Raw genomic sequence first — 20,624 nt, 5'->3', positions numbered from 1 at the left:
GGCTGCTGTGAGCATGAAGAGAGACAGCAGAAGTGAGTCCTTGGCGCGGTGCCTGGCCTTGTTCCGATCCGCAGGTGCAGTGACGAATGCCACCTCCCACGGATCCCTTCCAACAGCACAGCTGAGTTGTACCCTTCTGCCTCTGCTCAGCGCCCACGGTCAGCCCTGGGTGCCGGTATAATTAGCTCCAACTCGGTGGTGAGCAGCGCGGCTGCTCACAGCCTCTGACACGACTGTCACCTCCCACTCAGTTCCCCAAACCACAGCTATCCCCACTGTTGAGTGTGCGGTTAAGTGCCCGCTGGGCACAGGGCGGAATGCCACCAGAGGCCCGCTTAGAGCTCACAACCTATGATTTGACACAGGGAACAAAAGCCTTTTCCTTCACTCTAGGACTGCATACCAAAAAGAAAAAATAAAAGTTTGGGGCAAAAAGAAAGCTGCCTCTTGGGTTTGTTGGGAAATTACGTTACTTCAGACCCTGTAGCCCGCGGGGGAAAGGCGTCCTGTTTCTTTAAGAGGCCTCCACTGGGGGGCGGGGACGGCCGGCGTTTTTCCCTTCCACCGGCAACTGTGCCAGCCCTCCTTGAGTGACAGACAAGCAACCCAATTGAAGAAAGAGAGTTCAGCGTGACGGCGAGTCGGAGCAATAGGAGCCCGGCCCGGCCTGTGCGGGGCGGGGTCCCAAGAAGGCGGGGCGGGCGGAGGCTGGAGGAGCAGCCGAGGGGAGACCCGGGAGCGGGAGCTGGGCCTAGGTCGGCGCCCTGGTGAGTGAGGGGCGCGCTGGGGGCCGGGGCGCGGCAGGCGGTGGAGAGGAGCCCGGCCCGAAAGACGCAGGGAAGAGAGGCCGGGCCGAGCGTTGCGGCCTGCGTCTGCCCCGGAGGCTGAGGGGCTGAGAGGTTGGGCTTGGGCTGGACCGCGCCGGTTCGTCAGGTCCATGAGGGGTGGCGGCCCTGCCGGGGCCTTAGGAAGGGAGGAGAGACCGGGTCCTGGACCCAGAAGGGGCGTCGCGTGGCGGAAGAGGGCGGGCCAGGCAGTCAGGCGCGGGGGCTGGGCCGGGCAGCGGAGGGAGAAGGAGGGAGGCGTTGGGTGGGAAGATCGGGGAAGGAGGGCAAGGAGAAGGTTTGGAAGAAGCCGGAGAGCGCTCGGGGCGGACCCGCACGACTTGAAAGCCCGAGGTCATTCTCGGCCTGGATTCCGCTGCCCGCGTCCACCAGTTCGCCCTGTGGATCCTGCCGGCTCAGTAGCCCCCACAGTGCATGTACTTTCCACCTCCTGCGCTCACTCGCTTCAGTTCAGGCCCTTCTCGCTTCCTACCTGGACAGTTGCAGTGTCCTAAGTGGTCTGCCCGCAGGCACAGGGGCCCCTCTCCTGTCGGCCTCGCACCGTGCCCAGAGAAACCTGTCCTTTTTTTTTTTTTTTTTTTGGAAACCTTTTTGAGACGGAGTCTCGCTCTGCCACCCAGGCTGGAGTGCAATGGCGCGATCTCGGCTCACTGCAACCTCAGCCTCCCAGGTTCCAGCTATTCTCCTGCCTCAGCCTCCCAAGTAGCTGGGATTACGGGCGCCTGCCACCACGCCCAGCTAATTTTTGTATTTTCAGTAGAGACGAGGTTTCACCGTGTTAGGCTGGTCTCAAACTCCTGACCTCAAGTGATCCGCCCGTCTCGGCCTCCCAGAGTGCTGGGATTACAGGCGTGAGCCACCGCGCCCAGCCGAGAAATGCAGAGCAAATCTGGATACTTAGGGCATGAAACTGGCCCGGCGTCCCACCCCTTTGTAGGGTCAGATCCAGAACCTCACCCAGGCCCTTGATATCTGGTCCCGCTGACCTCTCCCAAGTCTGTCTATTCGTCCGTCTGCTTGCTCAGTGCTCTCCACACACTGGCCTCTTTCTGTTCCTTCTACATCGCAAGCTCCTGCCTTCCCTGGGGCCTTTTATTGAGTATTTCTCCTCCCTGGTCTGCTCTTCCTCACCCGGCTTAGTCTTGTAAATTCTTCTTCATCCTTCAAATCTCCACTTAAGCATCACTTCTGCAGGGGAGGCATCCCTGTCCCTGACTCTTCGACCAGTACCCCACTTTTATCACCCTGGGTACTTGTCCTTAACAACACTTGTACAACTGCAGTTTTACATTTATTTACAAAAGTATTGATATTTCTTTGTCCATCCCACCAGATTGTAAGGTCCACGAAGAAGATAGTGTCTGGTTTTGCTTCATGTTGTATCTCTAGCATCTCACACAGGGCCAGGCACTATAAATATTTACCAAATAAATAAAGGCAGGGTTTGAATTTGGCAAGAGGAAGGGGATGTGAATGGTGGTCACTGATGTCCTACCTGTAGGGGAATGAAACTGACAATTGGAATGCTTTTTGTGTGCCAGGCCCTATGCTGGAGTGATGCTGCTGTCTAATAGAAATGTAATGTGAGTTATAGATATAATTTTAAATTTTATAGTAGCCACATTAAAAAATGAAACAGCTGAAATTATTTTAGTAATATATTTAACACAATATATTCCAAAATTATAACATAATCAATATAAAATTATTAATGGGATATTTTGCGTTCTTGTTTTTTGTACTGTTTTTGAAACCTGGTTTGTATTTTACACTGAGGGCAGCCTGTGCCACTTTTCAAGTGCATAGTAGCCACCTATGGCCAGGGATTGTGGTATTGGGCTGTACAGTGTCACACACTTTATATACCCTCTAGCATATTCTAAGATAACTATTGTTATCTGCACTTTACTGCTATCAATAGTGAAGTTTCTAAAAGAAGTTGCCTGCCAGGGATAATTCTAGAGTTTGTAAGTGGAGGAGGTGGGATTAGGACCTCTATCTGTTATCTTCCATCTGGTCTTTCTGTATACCTCATGCTTACTCTAGGAGGTGCAAAGGAAGTTTGAGGGTACAGGAAGTAGGGACCAAACTTCTTTAAAAACTTCAGTGTACAGCATATTCTAGCTTATTCTATGCTGAGATAATGTGTCCAGATGTAGCAGTATCACCTGCCAAGGTGGCTCAGCAAGAAGCGTATTTGGTGCAGTTGAAGAAAACCCTGCAGGCAAGTCTTTCTTTGACCTGAGTCACCATACCTCTGCCCAGCCTGGACTAAGTCTGGTCCCAGGACCTGGACAGAAAAACGTACATACCATACAGCATCTCAGAGGTGCTGGGAATACTAGGCTTGAGTTTACAGCCTGGCTTTTCTCTCCTTTTTTTTTTTTTTTTTTTTTTTTGAGATGGAGTTTCACTCTTGTTGCCCAGGCTGGAGTGCCGTGGTGCCATCTCGGCTCATTGCAACCTCCACCCCCCGAGTTCAAGTGATTCTTGTGCCTCATCCTCCTGAGTAGCTGGGATTACAGGCGTACGCCACCGTGCCCGGCTGATTTTTGTATTTTTAGTAGAGACAGGGTTTCACCATTTTGGCCAGACTGGTATTGAACTCCTGATCTCAAGTGACCCACCCACCTTGGCCTCCCAAAGTTCTGAGATTACAGGCATGAGCCAGCACACCCGGCCTACAGCCCCAGTTCAGCAGTTGTTCACTGAGTATCCACCATGTGACCAGCACTGCTCTAGGCCATTTTTGGTGATTGGGCGGCGTATGTCATAGCCTTCATCTTCAGGATGCTTCAGGTATACTTGGAAAGACAAGACTGGATCACATAAAATGACTAGATGGCATGCACGGCATCATGTGGTGTAATGAAGAGCCAGAATCAGTATGGGCTAGAGGCTGCAAAGGGGCTGTCTTGGCCAAGCTGCATGATGTGTTTTTAAAAATGTTGGATTTACACTCCTCTAGGCAAGGTGGTACTTTGCAGTGTTACAGACCCTACATGGAGGCTGCTTGGTTTATTTACTTACCTGCTTGGCTGCCTAAGACATTGGAATTTTTAACCCTATTAGGCATGCTATGCTGGTTTAATGTGAGTCACTAGAAAATATTTGTTAAGCACTTATTATTTGCCAGGTATTGTATTGGCTGCTGCTTTGGAACTGATCATAACATTTTCCAAAGTTCTTCCACTGGGAAACAATAATAATAATAGTGGAACACCAACAAATGCTTTGCCTTTTGTATTGACTTTCCTCCTGGACTGCCTTCACATATGCTCTCTCATTTTGTCAACAATACACAATATACCTGCCTAGCAGGTAGGGCTTTCTGTGTTGGGGAAATGTGGTTTCAGAGCTTTTGCAGTTTCTTCAGGTTCACACAGTTAGAATTCTGCTATTATGCTTAGTGCTTTATTATCCCACTTGATGCTCACAACAGCTTTACAGGGTAGGGTTGATGCTAATCCCCGTTTTATAGGTAAGGAAATTGTTAGTGCTAGGATCCAAGTTCAGGCCTTTCCCACTCCAGAACACAGCTCCTAACTGTTAAGCTACACTGCCTCACTAGAAGGCCAGAGTTGGAAGAGAGCTCAAAAACATCTAGTCCAGTCCCCCATGTAGATCAGGACCTGAGGTCCAGAAAGGCTTGTGCTTGTGGCAAAGCTGTGCTGCAGGAGGAGGACTAAACCAGAAGTGGAGGACCTAGGCCTTCTTTTGTCCCTAACTGGTGGCATGGCCTTGCCAGCTTCTCTGGACTTCAGTTCCCTTATTTATATAATGAAAGGGCTTGGCCTGATTTTACGCTGAGAACAATGCTGTGCTGTTATGGTTGGTATTGAAGGAGTTCACAGCCTGAGGTTTTAGTCATAACCCAGGACTCCTCCCAGCACACCACACTCCCTCCCTACCCAAGGTCCATCTCCTTGTGTAGCCACCGTTTTCTGAAGTTTAATTCTGAAGTTCATCTGTATTTTCCATCTCAGTTTCTGTTTCCTCTCATTTCCAAAAACCGAGGCAAGTGGTTTGTAAACACTGACTTTCTGTAAATTCATCTCCTCAGTCATTGTAGTTAGGGATTTGGAACGTTCTAGGCAATTTCTTTTAAAGGCATTTAGTTAGGTCTGGAAGCACCCTGGAGGGAATTTTCCTGTAGAATTCTATGGACGCAGCTATGTGGCAGGCAGTGTGCTGCAAACTGGGGGAAGAGTAGATGGGGGAATAGACTCAGGCTTCTTGAGTCCTTGCCCTCAGGTTGTCAGCTCTCCTGGAGCTGTGGGTCGACCTGGCCACCTGTTAACATCATCTGGAGTTTATAAGTGACCTGGGGTGTGCATTCACAGCCAGAGTTGAGAACCACTGTTTCTCGGACTTTATCTGATCTAGAGCCTACGTTAGGCTGGAACCACCCCCAGGATCTTGTGTGAAGGCAGATTCTGATTGGGTGGGTCTAGGCTTGAGAGGTGCTTCCCCATTACTACAGGCTCCCAGGGATACTGCCGCTGCTGGTGTGCACATCACACCTGTGGTAGCCAGGGAAGAGACTGCACATAGAGAATTGTAAATCAGTAGGATCATGAAGGTATGTATAAAAGACTGGGATCACAGATGAGGCTGCAATTAAATTTCCCTGAGGTAAGAGGATTAGGAAAGCCACATAGAAGAGTGATTATCTTAGCTGGGCCTTGAAGGTTGAGTAGAAGTTTGCCAGCTGGACAAGGAAGAGGAAATAATAGCACAAGCAAACATACGGACTCAGAAGAGCATGGTTTTTCAGGGAACAGGTGGTCTGGCAAGAACATGGCATCTGCAAAAGCGAGTCTGAAAGCCAGTTCCACCACAGATCCATGGTGGAACTGGAGTAAGTTGAATGCTCTGCTAAGGAGCTTACTTAAGCACTATTCTTTAAATATAGGAACACTACAGAAGGTGTCTATGCAGGATAAGAGAAGACCCAGGCCGTTCTCACAGCAGGAATCAAGATGAGGAAACCCAAACAGTTCCCCTGCCCCCACACCCCTTCTCAGCACACTTTTCCCTCTATGTAAGTTTGTGGCTTTTAACCATGTTTGAATGAGTCCTGTGTCTAACACACTTCAACGGAAAGGGGACACTTCAGCTGCTGTTAGTACGGTGGTCCTTCCCAGGGTTTCCAGCAGTAAACATAAGAACCTTAATCTCTGCCAGTCAAATCCTCCCTTTTCTGTACCTCAGAGTCTCATCCTCATTCAGTGGACTGAACTAAGGGAAATTGAGTCACTTCTCAGATGAGAAGATTGCAGAGGGGGAAGCCTTTATAGAGATTGTGTTCTCGATTAGAAAGAGGGCATGACTCCAACTTGCCTTCCTGATGAGGTTGCATTCTGTTGCAGGAAACATAAACCAAACTTAACCCATGCCTCCTTCACCAAATCAAAAGCAAAATAACTGAACAAAAAGCACGCATCCATTCTTATCCTTAAACGAATAGGGGGAAGGAGGGGAACTGGAAACCTGGCATTCTTCATCCCAAATTCCTTCCTAATAGGAGGGGATCATCTTTCACTTCCTTCCTTAAGATGGGTTTTCCAACCCTGGTGTCAGAATCTAGCTCTGTGAAGCAGCAGTCACTGCATGGGTGATTGATAAGCTCCATGGGGCTTCTGTAACAGTGCTGATTTTATAATCACACCTTCTAGAAGCCACTTAGAGACTGCTCCATTGGAGACACTAGTGTTCCTATTTTTCTCTACTTTTCCCAGCTCTATGTTTGAAAACCTGGCCTTTCATTCTTATGACTTACAGTAAAATTGTCTTCAGGTCAGTGTGTGCCTGTCTCCTGTTTTGTAGCATTTTGAGTTTTCCAAATCATCCTTATAACTGTAATGCTTAAAGAGGAGTGGAAGGGAGAAGGGTGGGGGGTTCTTTAATCCAGAAGGGGCCCTCTGGGCCTGGATGTGGAACTACAGCTCCCTTATGCTGGTGGTTTGCAATTGAGCTACAGTACTGCTGAGTGGCGGAGCAAGAGGCTATTTATAACCCTGAGAATTTTGCAATGTTATTGAATTCCTTTGACCTAATTTCCACTTCCTTTCTAGAATGAAAATGAAGGGAGTAAGCAAACACGTGCTGGAAGGGTTCCCTATAAGGAGATCCTTTATCCTGGGAATATTATCTGGAGAACAGAATTATTTCTAGTCTCCTGTCTCCTGATATTTCTTTTCCATAGGGAGAAAAGCAGAGGGATGTTTTCCTCTTTCTTTTAACTAGAGTTAGGGGTGCTAGCCCTGATTTTTCAGTAAGACTTATTCTGATGTTTGAGATGAAAACAACAGGTTTTTATTTTATTTTTATTTCTTAATAGAGACAGGATCTCACTCTATCACTCAGGCTAGAGTTCAGTGACATGATCATAGTTCACTGCAGCCTCAAACTCCTGGACTCAAGCAACTCTCCTGCCTCAGCCTCCTGCGTAGCTAGGGACTACAGGCACATGCCACCATGCCCAGCTAATTTTTTATTTTTTGTAGAGACAGGTCTCGAACTCCTGGCCTGAAGTGATCCTCCTGCCTTGACCTCCCAAAGCATTGGGATTACAGGTGTGAGCCACTGTGCCCAGCCAAAACAAACTGTTAAACAATGGAAATACTTTGTAGTTAAAGGGTATTGGGACACAGAGGGAACACCAGACAACCTGCACAGTTCATGTCTGTCCCTGTCTGTTTGGAGCCAGCCTGGTTCACAGGAGTGGAAGAAGTCAGAGCCATTGGGTTTAAGCAGACACAGGTGCTTACTGAGCCTTCACTGGACACTAAGTGCTGTGCTAGGTTATGAGACTGCAGAGTTATACCTGTCCTGGAGGAGGAGCTAGTGGAGATATGTAAATATGTAACTAATAGAGTTTGACAAAATCATACTTGTTAATGGAAGTATGAACAGGATGCGGTGAGAACACAGAGGCCCCTATCTTATTTACTTTTGCCAGGGAAAGTAGAGAAAGCTAAGACTAGTACAAGGAGGAGGTAATATCTGAACTAGGCTTTGATGCTTGAATAGGAGCTCTTCTGACAGTCAGTAGGAGGAAGAGAATGTGCAGAAGTACAGAAGAATTGAAAGAACATGGCCTGCCTTATAGAAATAGCAGGTAGTCCAGGGAAGAGTGGCTAGAATGTAAAGGACCAAATAGCACATGAGGGAGTGTGGCCCACCTGTAGACAGTGGAGTGCTGTCTTCTGTTACAATGGTGAGTTCTTGTTGTGAAGGTTTCTGAGCCTCAGTGTGCTCTGGTTTCAGATACACAAACCAGAAATCTCTACAAAACACCTGCTGCAGGTCAGGTGCAGAGCCACCTGCTTTCTCATGGCTTTCCAGCAACATCAGACAACCTGGTATCAGATTCTAGCTGTGCCACTTGCTAGCTGTGTGACACTGAGCCTTCTACTTAACTCTTCTGTGCCTCTATTTTCTTATCTCTAAAGTGGGGATAATAACATACCACACAGCATTACTGTGTGGATTAAATGAGTTAATATATGTAAAGCCTTAAAATAGTGCCTTAGCATTATGTAATCGCTAGCTAATGTCATCATCTCTAAGGAAGTATTAGGTAGAGGGATGAGAACTAGCTTTGGAGTCCTAAGACCTAAGCTTGAGACCCAGTTCTGATGTGTTGGGTTGATTTATTGTTTTATTTCTTATCCCTCCCTTCCTTTTTTTTCTTCCTTCCTTCTTTTGGGAGGGAGATGTAGAAAGAGGTACATGGAGAACAAGTTTGTCAATCCATTTGAACTTCAGTTGCCTTACCTGTAAGATAGGAATGTTTTTCAGAGTTCTTATGAACATCAACTATAATAATGATATAGAAGTGAGCAATCAACTATAAAGAGACTACCTGGCCTGGGCAGTGGCTCACGCCTGTAATCCCAGCACTTTGGGAGGCCGAGGCAGGTGGATCACCTGAGGTCAGGAGTTCAAGACCAGCCTGGCCAACATGGTGAAACCCCGTCTCTACTAAAAATACAAAAATTAGCTGGGCGTGGTAGTGAGTGTCTGTAATCCCAGCTACTCGGGAGGCTGAGGCAGGAGAATCGCTTGAACCCAGGAGGCAGAGGTTGCAGTGAGTCAAAATCACACCATGCACTTCAGCCTGGGTGACAAGAGCAAGACTCCATCTTAAAAATAAATAAATAAATAAATAAATAAAAATAAAGAGGCTACCTGTACGTTACTATTAGATATATGATTACTATGAAGTTACCATATAACTGATCTGTTTCAAACAAATCAGACTTATGTAGTGGGTAAGAGCAAACCAGAGGAAACCCATGGGTTTTGCTCTCATTAATTCAGCCATCGTTAATTAAGTGCTTACCCAGTACCATCATCGTATGCCAGTGATGTTGCTGTCTGCTTGGACCTCCATTTTAGAGTTCCTGCAGAGCTTGGGGGCAGTTTTGGCCTTAGGCTTATTAGTTGCAACGTGTAGAAACATAGACTAGCTTCATTTATAGGAGTTTTATTGGCAGGATACAAGTGGACTTTCAGGTACCCCAAGCATAGAAGTATAGCCACGTAATCTGGAAAGTTAGCAGGTAATGGCTTTTCCCATCTCTTTCTGATTTCTGGCCTCAGCTCATTTAGGTATTTCTGGATTCCTCCTGCAGAATCACTTCCTCTGAAAGGCTCTTGGTTTTTTTTCCTCCATATCTTTGGCTCATGAGAATCTTTGGCTTGCCATGGTATTCACTCTGAAGCTTACTATGATCTTACTTCTCCAGGGCCATTATCACCCAGTTCCCTTAGTCTGTGTCTTTTGTATGTATGTATGTATTTATTTATTTATGATGGAGTCTCATTCTGTCACCCAGGCTGGAGTGTAATGGTACAATCTATGCTCACTGCAACTTCCACCTCCCAGGTTCAAGCAATCCTCCCTGCCTCAGCCTCCCGAATAGTTGGGATTACAGGTGCCTGCCACCACGCCCGGCTACTTTTTGTATTTTTAGTAGAGACGGGGTTTTGCCATGTTGGCCAGGCTGGTCTCAAACTCCTGACCTCAGGTGATCCACCTGCCTTGGCCTCCCAAAGTGCTGGGATTACAGACATGAGCCACCATGCCCATGTGGTGTCTGTGTCTTTTGGCCAGTCTGTGTCTTTTAAATTCAAGAGAAAGAATTGGAATAGTTTTGCTAAAGTTGGGTATTCACTTTGGTCCCATCAGCTATGGCACGGTTGTGGAGAGTGTCATTCAATTCAAAAAGGCTTCCTGGGCTTTCTGGGAAGGACAGAGTCACTGAGAATGGGGGCTTATTAATATATTTCAAATAGTTTGGTGGTTGCAAATCTCTATGTTTTAAAATGTGTATGAATTTTTGAACAGCTGAGAATCATTCAGGGCTAACTTTAATAAAGAGAGTCAATCTGGGATATGTCATATGGGGTCAAGAGAAAATAATAGCTATAACCTAACGAGCTTTAGCTTATTTATCTCCAAAGATGGTGTTCAGAAAGGAGTTAAAAATCATGTGGTTTGTTTCTTAGCAGCACCGTCGAAATTAAGGAAGGGTGTAACTTCATTTGGTAAGGACTTTAAAATGGGCATCCTCACTTGGATTTTTTAAATTCCACTTACAAATCATGGACTTTTAGACTTAGAAGGCACCTGAGACATGCTTTAGTTCTATACTCACATCTTTCAATAGAAGAAAACTGAGATTTGGTTAAACGGGCATGGGGTATACATTGTGAAAGACCTAGGATTGGGTCCTGAGGCCTTTGGCTGTAAATCCAGTCACTTTTTTCAGCAGGGGCAATCATTCCAGCCCAGTGCTCTTTCTGTTGTACCTTCTGTGCCTGCTTATTTTAAAAATAAGAAGAAGCCAAACTAAACAAATGATCTAAAAAGTCATATTGTATAGTTCCATTTATATGGAGTACAAAAACAGGCAAAACTCATGGATGATGTTAAGAAGTCAGAAATTCCCCTTTAAAGGACTGGAAGGATTGACGGGAAGAGGAAGTATGAAGTAATTTTCTAGGGTGATGAAAATGTTCAGTGTCTCGTTTTGAGTGGTGGTTACAAGGAGATGCATGTGTATATTTATATGATGTATATTATATATACAAACATACTTATTGTATGTAAATTATACCTCAGTTTTTAAAATTGACCTCACAGCTGTGCGGTCTTGTCTGCTAATTGCAGGAGTTTTGCCGATAAGGATAAGGAGGCATCTCTAGGCATCCAGAGATTGATGGCGCCACCCCTGGAACGAGAACTCCCTGCCTTCCTGTAACTGGAGCAGAGCATTTTCCCCAGAAATTATGCAGATAGGGCCAGTTTCTTTTCTGAGGTTTGTTTTGCGTCTAGGCACATAAAAATTGCATGTGAAAAATTCTGCCATGAGCTGCAGAAGTTATGGAACCTTTGGGAGCCGTAAGACCAACCCACTTCAGTCCCTTTAGGCCGCGTTTAATTGCAGTGGACAGAAGTTGAGGCTGGCTCAGAGGAAAAGGGGGAAGCATTGGCCGAAGCCAGTCCAAGTTCTGTCCCCCCATTATGACTTACTAGCTGGGTGACCTTGGGCACTTAACAAAACACTGAGCTCTAGTTGTGCCATCTTCCAATGGAGGTGATAATCCTCTTCTGCCTAATCCATGGGGCTGCTGGGAGGACACAATAAAATAAGTGAAAGCACTTGGAAAGCTAGTCCCTTTACATTGTCATGGTCTGGAAATGTTGGCTTTTTATGACAGCAGACTTCTGAAGCATCCCATCCTGACTAGGAAATGGTCATGAAAGCATCCCTCTTTCTGAGGCCAGTGGGCTTGTCAGGGGCAGGACTTTTACTCCTTTTCATCAAAGAGGTTTATACTTACCAGGCTGTGAGAACTGACATCTGTGTTTGGGCTGAAAAATTGATAGCATACATGCATAATAGCCTCGCGACAGCTATGCTTTGTACGCCAGGAGAGGCAGGTGGTCCCCATTAGCGAGTCGTGAATTGCGGGTGAATGGCTAAACCTGGAGGATGCAGAAAGGTCTTTTTCATTCAGAGAGAGGCCTCTCCTGAACCTGTAGGCAAGGAGTATAAATATACATTGAAATAATCCATCAGCCAAGTGACTTCCCTTCGTCAGACCTTGGAGAGAGAGTGCTTTAGTTACTGCTTGGAATACCAGTAAGCTATCAGAGTTGCCTAGGATACCAGTCACATGGGCCCATCTTCCAGACTTGCTCAAGATGATTTATTTTCCTTTATTTTGGAGAGAAGTGGGGGAGGGGGTCAGAGGTACTTGCAAAGCCTTGTCCTTGTAAGAGGGGCCCTTATGTGAGAATATGCGTACCTCCCTCCACTTGAGTTGTCAGCCGCCCTTGCCCTTGGCAATAGGGACAAAAATAGCATTTCCTGTCCCAGTTCTCTTCCCCATTTTCTGATGTCGTCCCACACAGAGGAGGCTTTGCATTGTGTCCTTTGAGGGGAAAGGAGTGGCATCGATGAGTGTGGGGGAAGCAAGAGAGCATGAGGCTGGGCCCCGCTGACGCTGGGATCTTCCTAGGGTGACTGCAGAAAGAAGTAGCCTGGCTCCTCCAGCTAACCACTCAACCAAGAAAGGCTGTCTATTCTTATCTGTTTCGGAGCATATGCTTCTCTTCTCCCAAGGTCTCAAGACAGGAATTTGCAGTAAATACGTTCTTCTACCACTGAGTCCTCTTGACTCTTAAACTGAAGCGCCACGCTGGCACATCCTGCTGCTGGCTGATCTATGGATGATAGATTGTTTGTCCCATTTCTTCTTGCTGATAAAATCTCAAGAAACAAAACCCCAAGGAGAGGTTGTGGTATGATCTAGAAAAATTCAAACCAAGTAGTTTCATGTGTTACTTTATGCAGTGTCTGTCTTCAGACTCTTCCAAACATGTAACAAGAGTGAAAAATGAAGAAATATTCTGACTTTTTCTACCTTTCTGATTCCTTCTCCCCAGGCAGCTGTGTCTGTTTTTGTCTCGCAGAATTAGAGCCCATTGGGAACGATGCCACCACCATCAGACATTGTCAAAGTGGCCATTGAGTGGCCAGGTGCTAACGCCCAGCTCCTTGAAATCGACCAGGTACGCTCCTGAAGTGAGAAGCAGTGGTTCAAGGAAAGGCACCTGGGGAGTGCATGGCAGAGGACATCTTGAGGGATGGGGACCACTGGCATCAAGAATAAGAACCAGCAACAGGAAGGCTAAGCTTTGGGCCTGGCCTGCCCTAGGGAAGGTCGGTCACCACGGCTTGGGAGAGGCTTCCTCTTCAACAAAAGCTATTAGGAAAGAAGTTCATTCTCATGCCCCAGCTTGACCCTGCTTGGCAGCCCTCTTGTCAGAACCTTGGCATGAGTAGGATGTTGCTGCTGTTGAAGGTTTTCTCTCTCTCTCTCTTTCAGAAACGGCCCCTGGCATCCATTATCAAGGAAGTTTGTGATGGGTAGGTTGAAACGGACCTCGTTTTTGACAGTGGCAGCTCTGACTGAAGGAGCACTGCCACACCTTGAGGGGAGTTCTGAGAAGGATCTCCAGTTAGGCAGGTCCCCAGCATGGGGGTCTTGGGAATCATTGTCTTGGGAAGGAAGTACAGTTGACAACAATACCCCTAAGACGTTTATACTTCTTAATTTTTTCCTTAAAGTCTAGCATTGCTCTGCTTGAGGTCCTGGTAGAATCTGAGACCCCTCCTCAGTTCTGCACACCTCCTTTTGTGGTGCTCATCTTTACAAAAGGCTGAGGCCATGATTTTTTCTACATGACAACCTAAAGCTTTGTTTTTTTCCACTGTATTCCAAATAGGCCACCCAATCCCTTGAGCAACTCTATTGAAAATTATTTATGAGCAGCTTCTGGACAAGAGAGTGGCCAAGTGGGATGTACTGTTTTTCTCTTGCATAGGTGGTCGTTGCCAAACCCAGAGTATTATACCCTCCGTTACGCAGATGGTCCTCAGCTGTACATCACCGAACAGGTTAGTACAGGGAGAGGCAAAATAACTGTGGGCCTTGCTTGGAAGTAAATGACCCAAGAAGACGCACTGTTTATCTTCACTTAGCATCCAGGTAGCTTTCATGTGTTGGGTAAAGAGTCACTCTCTGGACAGACTGGGAAGCACCAGCCTTTGTTCCTCCCTAGTGGCTGGAAAAAGGTGACTTTTACTTCCTGAGGGCCCAGGGTGCTAGAAGAGGATCTTAGAAGCTCTTTGCCAAGGAATAAGCAGGAGGAGAGGGCCCGACTGAAGAGCCTCAGTTACATCTACTGTAAAAAAGACAACATTATTGTTGATTCAACTTGCTTGTACCACTTTAACATTTTATCTTAGTTACTTTTTTTGTTTGTTTTTCACTACCTAGACTCGCAGTGACATTAAGAATGGGACAATCTTACAACTGGCTATCTCCCCGGTACGTATTCTTCCTTCCTTAGGAGTTTATTCATGTCACAAACAAATATGGGCACCTACCATGGGCCAGGTTCTGTTCTAGAAACAAGGACTCTGGAGATTAGAAAGTCAGTCTTTTTGTATCAGGAAATAGTACAGGAAAATAAGTCTGTCTTGGTTCTCATCACCTAGTGGGGAGTAAACAAATGCAATAGAAGGCCCGTCTCAAGGGTCTTGAGAGAAAGTTGCTTAGGGAGCTGTGGGAACTCACAAAGGGGACCACCTAACTCAGCCTGGAGATTTCCAGAAAGCCTTGCCAGAGAAGGGGTCACTTAGCTCAGATGTTAAAGGATGAGCAAGAATTAGCTAGAGAAATAAGAAAAGGAAAAGTATTCCAATCAGAGAAATCAGCATATGCCAAGGCACAGAGGTGTGCTGTGTTTGGGAAAAGCAGGAGTGCTGGGTGGCTGGAGGCTTTTAGCAAACATTGAGAAGCCAGATATTCAAGGTTCCTTGATGGCCTGCTCATAGCTTTGAACTCTGTCCAGAGGGAAACTAGGGACTTTGAAGGATTTTAAGCAGGAAGATATTTTATGTTTAGATTTTAAGTTTTAGAAAGATCACTTGAGTGACCGTGTGGAAGACGGGCCTTAAGAAGAAGGTTGGTGGTAGTAGGAACCTTTGAAAAGGCTAAGGAGGAATGTTAAAAGCCTAGTGAAGGCAAATGGTAATGGAGATGAAAGGATGGATTTGAAGAGTATCTAGGAGGTAAGCTTTATGAGTATGGTGATATGCTGGATGTGGAAGGAAAGGGGAGAATGGAGGATGAGCCTGGTTTCTGCAAGAGCAGCCCTTAAAGATCACTAAGGAAGCAACCAGAAGGATAGAAAGAACACCAAGAATGTGAAGTGACTGAGGAGCTTTGGGCAGGGAGAGTGTCAAGACTGAGGAAAGTATGGTCTGCAGTTTTTATTGGGCAGAGAGATTTAGTAAACTGAGAACAAAAAAGCTGTCTAATGACTTGGGAGGTGAAGAGGACACATGATATTCACAAAAAAGTTATGTGGGGAGGCCAGGTGGCCAGACTGAAGCGGGTCAAGTAAAAGAAAGGTAAAACAGTAAGGACTTTGAGTCTACTGCTGTATCAAGAAGCTTGATTTTAAAAGAAAACACAGAGAAGGTGATAACACAAAGGGGACGTGGAGTCAAAAAGATGTGCTTTTAAAAAGCAGGTAAAGCATTCATGTGTTTCACAAATCAAAAATTTTCACAGAGATGTAGCAAAAGGTCTCCCCCCAACTCCTGCCCCCATCTGCCCAGTTCCCCACCTTTCTGACCCTTCATGGTTCTTGTTTCTGTTGCAATTTTTTATGTGCCCTTAAGAATGTGTTCAGATGGAAGAGAGGAAGGTTGAAAGTGCAGGAAAGCAGGTAATCAATAGAACAGGACCTTAGTGGACCAGGAGAGGAAGGACTCAAAGCCCAGGTAGAGGGAATCACCTTGACTGCTAGGCCCATGAGGAAGACAGCCAATGTGGTTGCACCTTTGGTTACATTTGTAGAAGGGCAGCCAGAAAATTAAGGGCATGGTGTCACCTCTTTTCTTGGTGCAGAGAGACTGGTTCATCTGAGAGGAGGGGAGATATGAAGTGATATCAGCCAACGTTTACTGAATGCCTGTATTTTGCTAAATACTTTGTGTAATTAAATCATCTAATCTTTACAAACATCCCATGAGATAGGTACTCTTGTCTGCATTCTGTAGACAAGGAAACTGAGGCTTACAGAGGTTAAATTACTTGGCACTTGTCACATAGCTAATAAAGTAGCCAAGCTTGCTCTCAGACACAGGTCTGTCTGACTACTAGGCCCATATTCCTCCCATCATGTTCTTATGCCTCCCCCTCATCTCCTGAACTCTTCTCATCTTAAGGACTTCATTCTTCCCTCCTAAGCTCTGGTAATTTAACACGACAGCCTGGGAGTTACTCACTTTTAAGGAAGTGCCAACACATTTCACAGACCTCTTGCACAGTGTAGTTGACTTTCCCAGAAGCACATCTCTCTGGAGCGGGAGGCAGCAGCCCAGAAATGCTGTCTCAGGAGGAAAATTGACATTTGGAGTTGGAAGTTTCTAAGTGGGATGCAGACCAGTGCTCTTCAGATTGTTCTATGCTGTGCCCTTTTCCCGTGGCGCACATTTTGTCCACTGTAGAGATAGTGAGGGCTTCTGTATCACAGAGAGCATTGTGCTTTGAAGGGCCATCTCTGTAATAGTAAAAGAGGAGAGGCAAAGAAAGGGGAGAGGCAAAGAAAGGGGAGAGGCAAAGAAAGGGGAGAGGCAAAGAAAGGGGAGAGGCAAAGAAAGGGGAGAGGCAAAGAAAGGGGAGAGGCAAAGAAAGGGGAGAGGCAAAGAAAGGGGAGAGGCAAAGAAAGGGGAGAGGCAAAGAAAGGGGAGAGGCAAAGAAAGGGGAGAGGCAAAGAAAGCGGAGAGGGCCAGCAGGCCTGACTCCTTGGCGGTAGCAGGAATTGGGCTCCAGTCATTTGCTTAACACTGAGAAAAAGGAACGAAGACAGGAGTGTTTTTGCTCTTAAGTCTCTTGCTTTCTAGTGGAGAACATCAAATTAACACCCAAAAAACAGAGAATGATGAAACAATAAATTGTAAGGCACTATATAGTAACAAGCTCAGCAGAAGGAAAGCCCAGTGAATGCTAGAGGAGGGATTTTAGCCGCAGCTTGCAGAAAAGGAGGCGGGCATCCTGCTAGGAAAAGTTCATGTGCTAGGAGGAGGTTTTGTCTTCACCAGACTGCATTTTCAAAAAACGATTGGGAAATTGTTTCTGGCTCCTTGATGTTCTTAAAGTTTCCCCAGAACTATCACTTTGAGGAACAATCATATGGATTTTGAGAGAAAGTTTTTAAAAAATTGCCAGGCTTTTCACATTTTCAGATTAAAAGGGACCTTAGAGGACATCAGATTAAATTCTTCACCCAATGCAAGAATCCCTTCTACAGCGTCTTTGACAGATTCTCCTTGATTGCTTCTGGTGACAGGGAGCTTAATACTTCAAGAGAAACCTCTTCTGCTGTCTAACAGTTTTATAAATTTCATTTTATTTTATTTATTTATTTTTTGAGATGGAGTCTTGCTCTGTTGCCCAGGCTGGAGTACCGTGGCACGATCTCGGCTCACTGCAGCCTCCGCCTCCGGGTTCAAGCAATTCTCCTGCCTCAGCCTCCTGAGTAGCTGGGATTACAGGTGCATGCCACCATGCCCAGCTAATTTTTGTATTTTTAGTAGAGACAGGGTTTCACCATGTTGGTCAGGTTGGTCTCAAACTTCTGACCTCGTGATCTGCCCGCCTCGGCCTCCCAAAGTACTGGGATTACAGGTTTAAGCCATCGTGCCTGGCCAATTTTATTTTATTTTTTATTTATTTTATTTTTATTTTATTTTATTTTTTTTGAGACAGAGTCTCCCTCTGTCTCCCAGGCTGGAGTGCAGTGGCACGATCTCAGCTCACTGCAAGCTCCACCTCCCAGGTTCATGCCATTCTCCTGCCTCAGCCTCTCGAGTAGCTGGGACTATAGGCACCCGCCACCACGCCCAGCTAATCTTTTTGTATTTTTAGTAGAGACGGGGTTTCACAGTGTTAGCCAGGATAGTCTCGATCTCCTGACCTCATGATCCGCCCGCCTCGGCCTCCCAAAGTGCTGGGATTACAGGCGTGAGCCACCGCGCCCGGCCTATTTTTTATTTTTGAGAGAGAGTCTTGCTTTGTTACCTAGGCTGCAGTGCAGTGGCGCAGTCCTAGCTCACTGCAATCTTGAACTCCTGGGCTCAAGCAGTCTTCCCATCTCAGCCTCCTGAGTAGCAAGGACTACAGGTGTGCACCACCACACCTGGCTCATTTAAAAAATTTTTTTGTGGAGACAGGGTGTCACTCTGTTGCCCAGGTTGGTGTCTAATTCTTGGCCTCAATCAATCCTGCCTTGACCTTTCAGAGTCATGGGATTACAGGCATGAGCCACTGCACCCAGCCAGACAGCTTTAGTTAATAGAAAACCTTCTTCTATTAAACCAATATCTGTTTCTCTGTGATTTACCATCGTTAGTGGGCCTCCCAGATGTCTCTGGTCTTCCCTTGGTAGGAATTTTTTAAATCCACAGACCAAAGTGGTACAGAAAAGATACAGATAACTATAGATTGGTTTTGGCATACTAATAACTCCCTGATTGATCCCACAAACATTTATTTAGCAACTCCTAAGCAGTGTGAGAAAACTAGTTCTGCCTCAGGTTTGGATGTCCACAGAAGGGCCTCTGTGAGCTATTCACAGAGTAGTAACCTTCTCCAAGGAGCAGATGGCACATATGTTGTCCCTGGCCTCCTAGTCCCGGGCTGCACGCCAGCTGATGGAGAGGACCCAGTCATCCAACATGGAGACCCGGCTGGATGCCATGAAGGAGCTGGCCAAGCTCTCTGCCGACGTGACTTTCGCTACTGAGTTCATCAACATGGATGGCATCATTGTGCTGACAAGGCTCGTGGAAAGTGGAACCAAGCTCTTGTCCCAGTGAGTATGACTAAGGTCTCGTTCCAAGGACTTTGATAATTTACTACATCCCGCAGGGCATCCTAGTCTCATTTCCCTTGAGTCAAATAAGGAGTTTATTGAATATCACCTGCATACAGAGCAGTGTGCCAAGCACTAGAGTCTATACCGAGAGACAGAATTCCATATTGTGGTTCTAAATCGTGTAGTCTATTTGGGCTCTCACAAATAATAGTACAAAACAGTACTGTGCCAAGTGAGCAGTAAAAATAGGGGCTAGAGAAGTCAGGAGGAGAGTGGTGAGGTCGTGACAGACCTGTTAATTGCTGGAAATGATTGGTCCGATGAGGGTTAGCGAGCAGATGCTCCAGTATCTCCCAGGTACCTGTTTGTAATCATCCCCTGCTCTTCCCTCTCCAGTCACCTCCCATCCCATACACACACACACACACACACACACACACACACACACACACACAGACACACACACACAGAGGCCTTCGTGTTTACCATAGGTTTCAACCTACCCATTCACCATCACCCTGCCACACTTTTGCACAGGGAGGAGGAGACCAGAACTTTGTGATACCCACAAGCATCTTCATCATACCCCAGAGTTGACGTGCATGTGGTGGGCAGCTGTGCCTTATGAGCAGCAGTCAGTAAACTGGTGCTTGGAGCCTAACTTGCCAAAGAGGGAATCAGAAATCTTCTCAGCCCATAGATCAACTATTGAAATTTTCAGCCAAATCTAGTAACTAATCAGAGATATTTGTTTTACATATTGGATCTTCCAGGTGTACTGAAGTCCTGAAGCCTTCAGCTGCCATCAGCACTGACATAGTTCTACAGTCTCCCGAGAGTACAGGGTTAGACTGGCCTTAGTTTCCCTCTCTTTAGCCTGAGGATAATACCTTGCAGTATTATTGTGAGAAGTATTGTTAATGAGAATGTGTCTGAACATGCTTTGTAAATAGGAATATCATCTGTTAATTCTAGAGCACCGTACACATATATAAAGAATTAAATGTATAAGGAGAAAACATTTTAATCCTTATTCTCTACCAGCACTAGAATAAGAGCTTTGCATATATCATCATCTTGCCCTCTCTACAACCCTGTGAGGTTAACGCTGTGAGACTAATCTGATTTTACAGAGGAAGAAATTGAATTTTGAAAAGATAAAGTTTGCTTGGCTAGTAAGGTGGACAGGAACTGAACTCATCTCTTGCACTCTACTGCCTCTTGGCCCAAAGGTTAACATGGCATGTACGCTTCCTTAGGTTCCCCCGACAGGTGTTGGAGTTTGACAAAGGTCCAATGTCTTCTTTGGTCTTGGGAAATAGATAAGGGATTCTGTGTCCCTGGGATGAAGCATATGGAGATGGAAGATCTAATTACCCAGCAGCATTTTTTTTCTTTCTTTTTTTTTTTTTTTTTTTTTGCAGCAATAGATACCTGGGCTGAATCTGCTCTACATCTGGCTAGGTATGCACACAGGCACTCACAGTTACAGTTGCATCGACTGATTTCCCATGAGGTGTTCACATTAAAATTCATCTTTTTTGTGGCTGCCCTCACACCTGTGTTTCCCGATCTGAATCCTTGTCTATTTTGTGTGTGTGTTGCATGTGTCTCAGCTACAGTGAAATGCTGGCATTCACCCTGACTGCCTTCCTAGAGCTCATGGACCATGGCATTGTCTCCTGGGACATGGTTTCAATCACCTTTATTAAGCAGGTGAGGCCTCCAACATTCTGTCTTTCTTTCCTCCCTCAGCTGCCAGTTCACAGGGCTTAAGGGGAGATACAGGCAATATCGCCATTCTG

At 46.0% G+C, this 20,624-nt stretch overlaps 1 protein-coding gene across 5 annotated transcripts in view; it reads left to right on the top strand.

Annotated features, from left to right (window-relative positions):
• The first annotated feature begins 261 nt into the window (after window positions 1-261).
• Window positions 262-20,624, top strand: part of ELMO2 (engulfment and cell motility 2) — a 41,286-nt gene continuing 20,923 nt past the window's right edge. Inside the window, exons 1-7 of one of the 5 annotated variants that reach the window (XM_010384177.2) lie at window positions 262-767; window positions 12,838-12,936; window positions 13,254-13,294; window positions 13,753-13,825; window positions 14,208-14,258; window positions 18,635-18,816; window positions 20,436-20,535. In XM_010384177.2, coding sequence (XP_010382479.1) covers window positions 12,859-12,936; window positions 13,254-13,294; window positions 13,753-13,825; window positions 14,208-14,258; window positions 18,635-18,816; window positions 20,436-20,535 — 525 coding nt within the window. In that variant the 5' untranslated portion in view covers window positions 262-767; window positions 12,838-12,858. Of the gene's footprint in view, window positions 768-12,810; window positions 12,937-13,253; window positions 13,295-13,752; window positions 13,826-14,207; window positions 14,259-18,634; window positions 18,817-20,435; window positions 20,536-20,624 lie in introns of all 5 variants that reach the window. The other 4 variants (XM_010384176.1, XM_030915256.1, XM_010384178.2 and 1 more) reach the window with 4 other exon arrangements.

The sequence above is a fragment of the Rhinopithecus roxellana genome, chromosome 13 (genome assembly GCF_007565055.1).
Source record: "Rhinopithecus roxellana isolate Shanxi Qingling chromosome 13, ASM756505v1, whole genome shotgun sequence".
Taxonomy (NCBI): Eukaryota; Metazoa; Chordata; class Mammalia; order Primates; family Cercopithecidae; genus Rhinopithecus; species Rhinopithecus roxellana.
The sequence above is the reverse complement of the archived record's forward strand: the minus strand, read 5'-3'. Positions and strand labels throughout refer to the sequence as shown.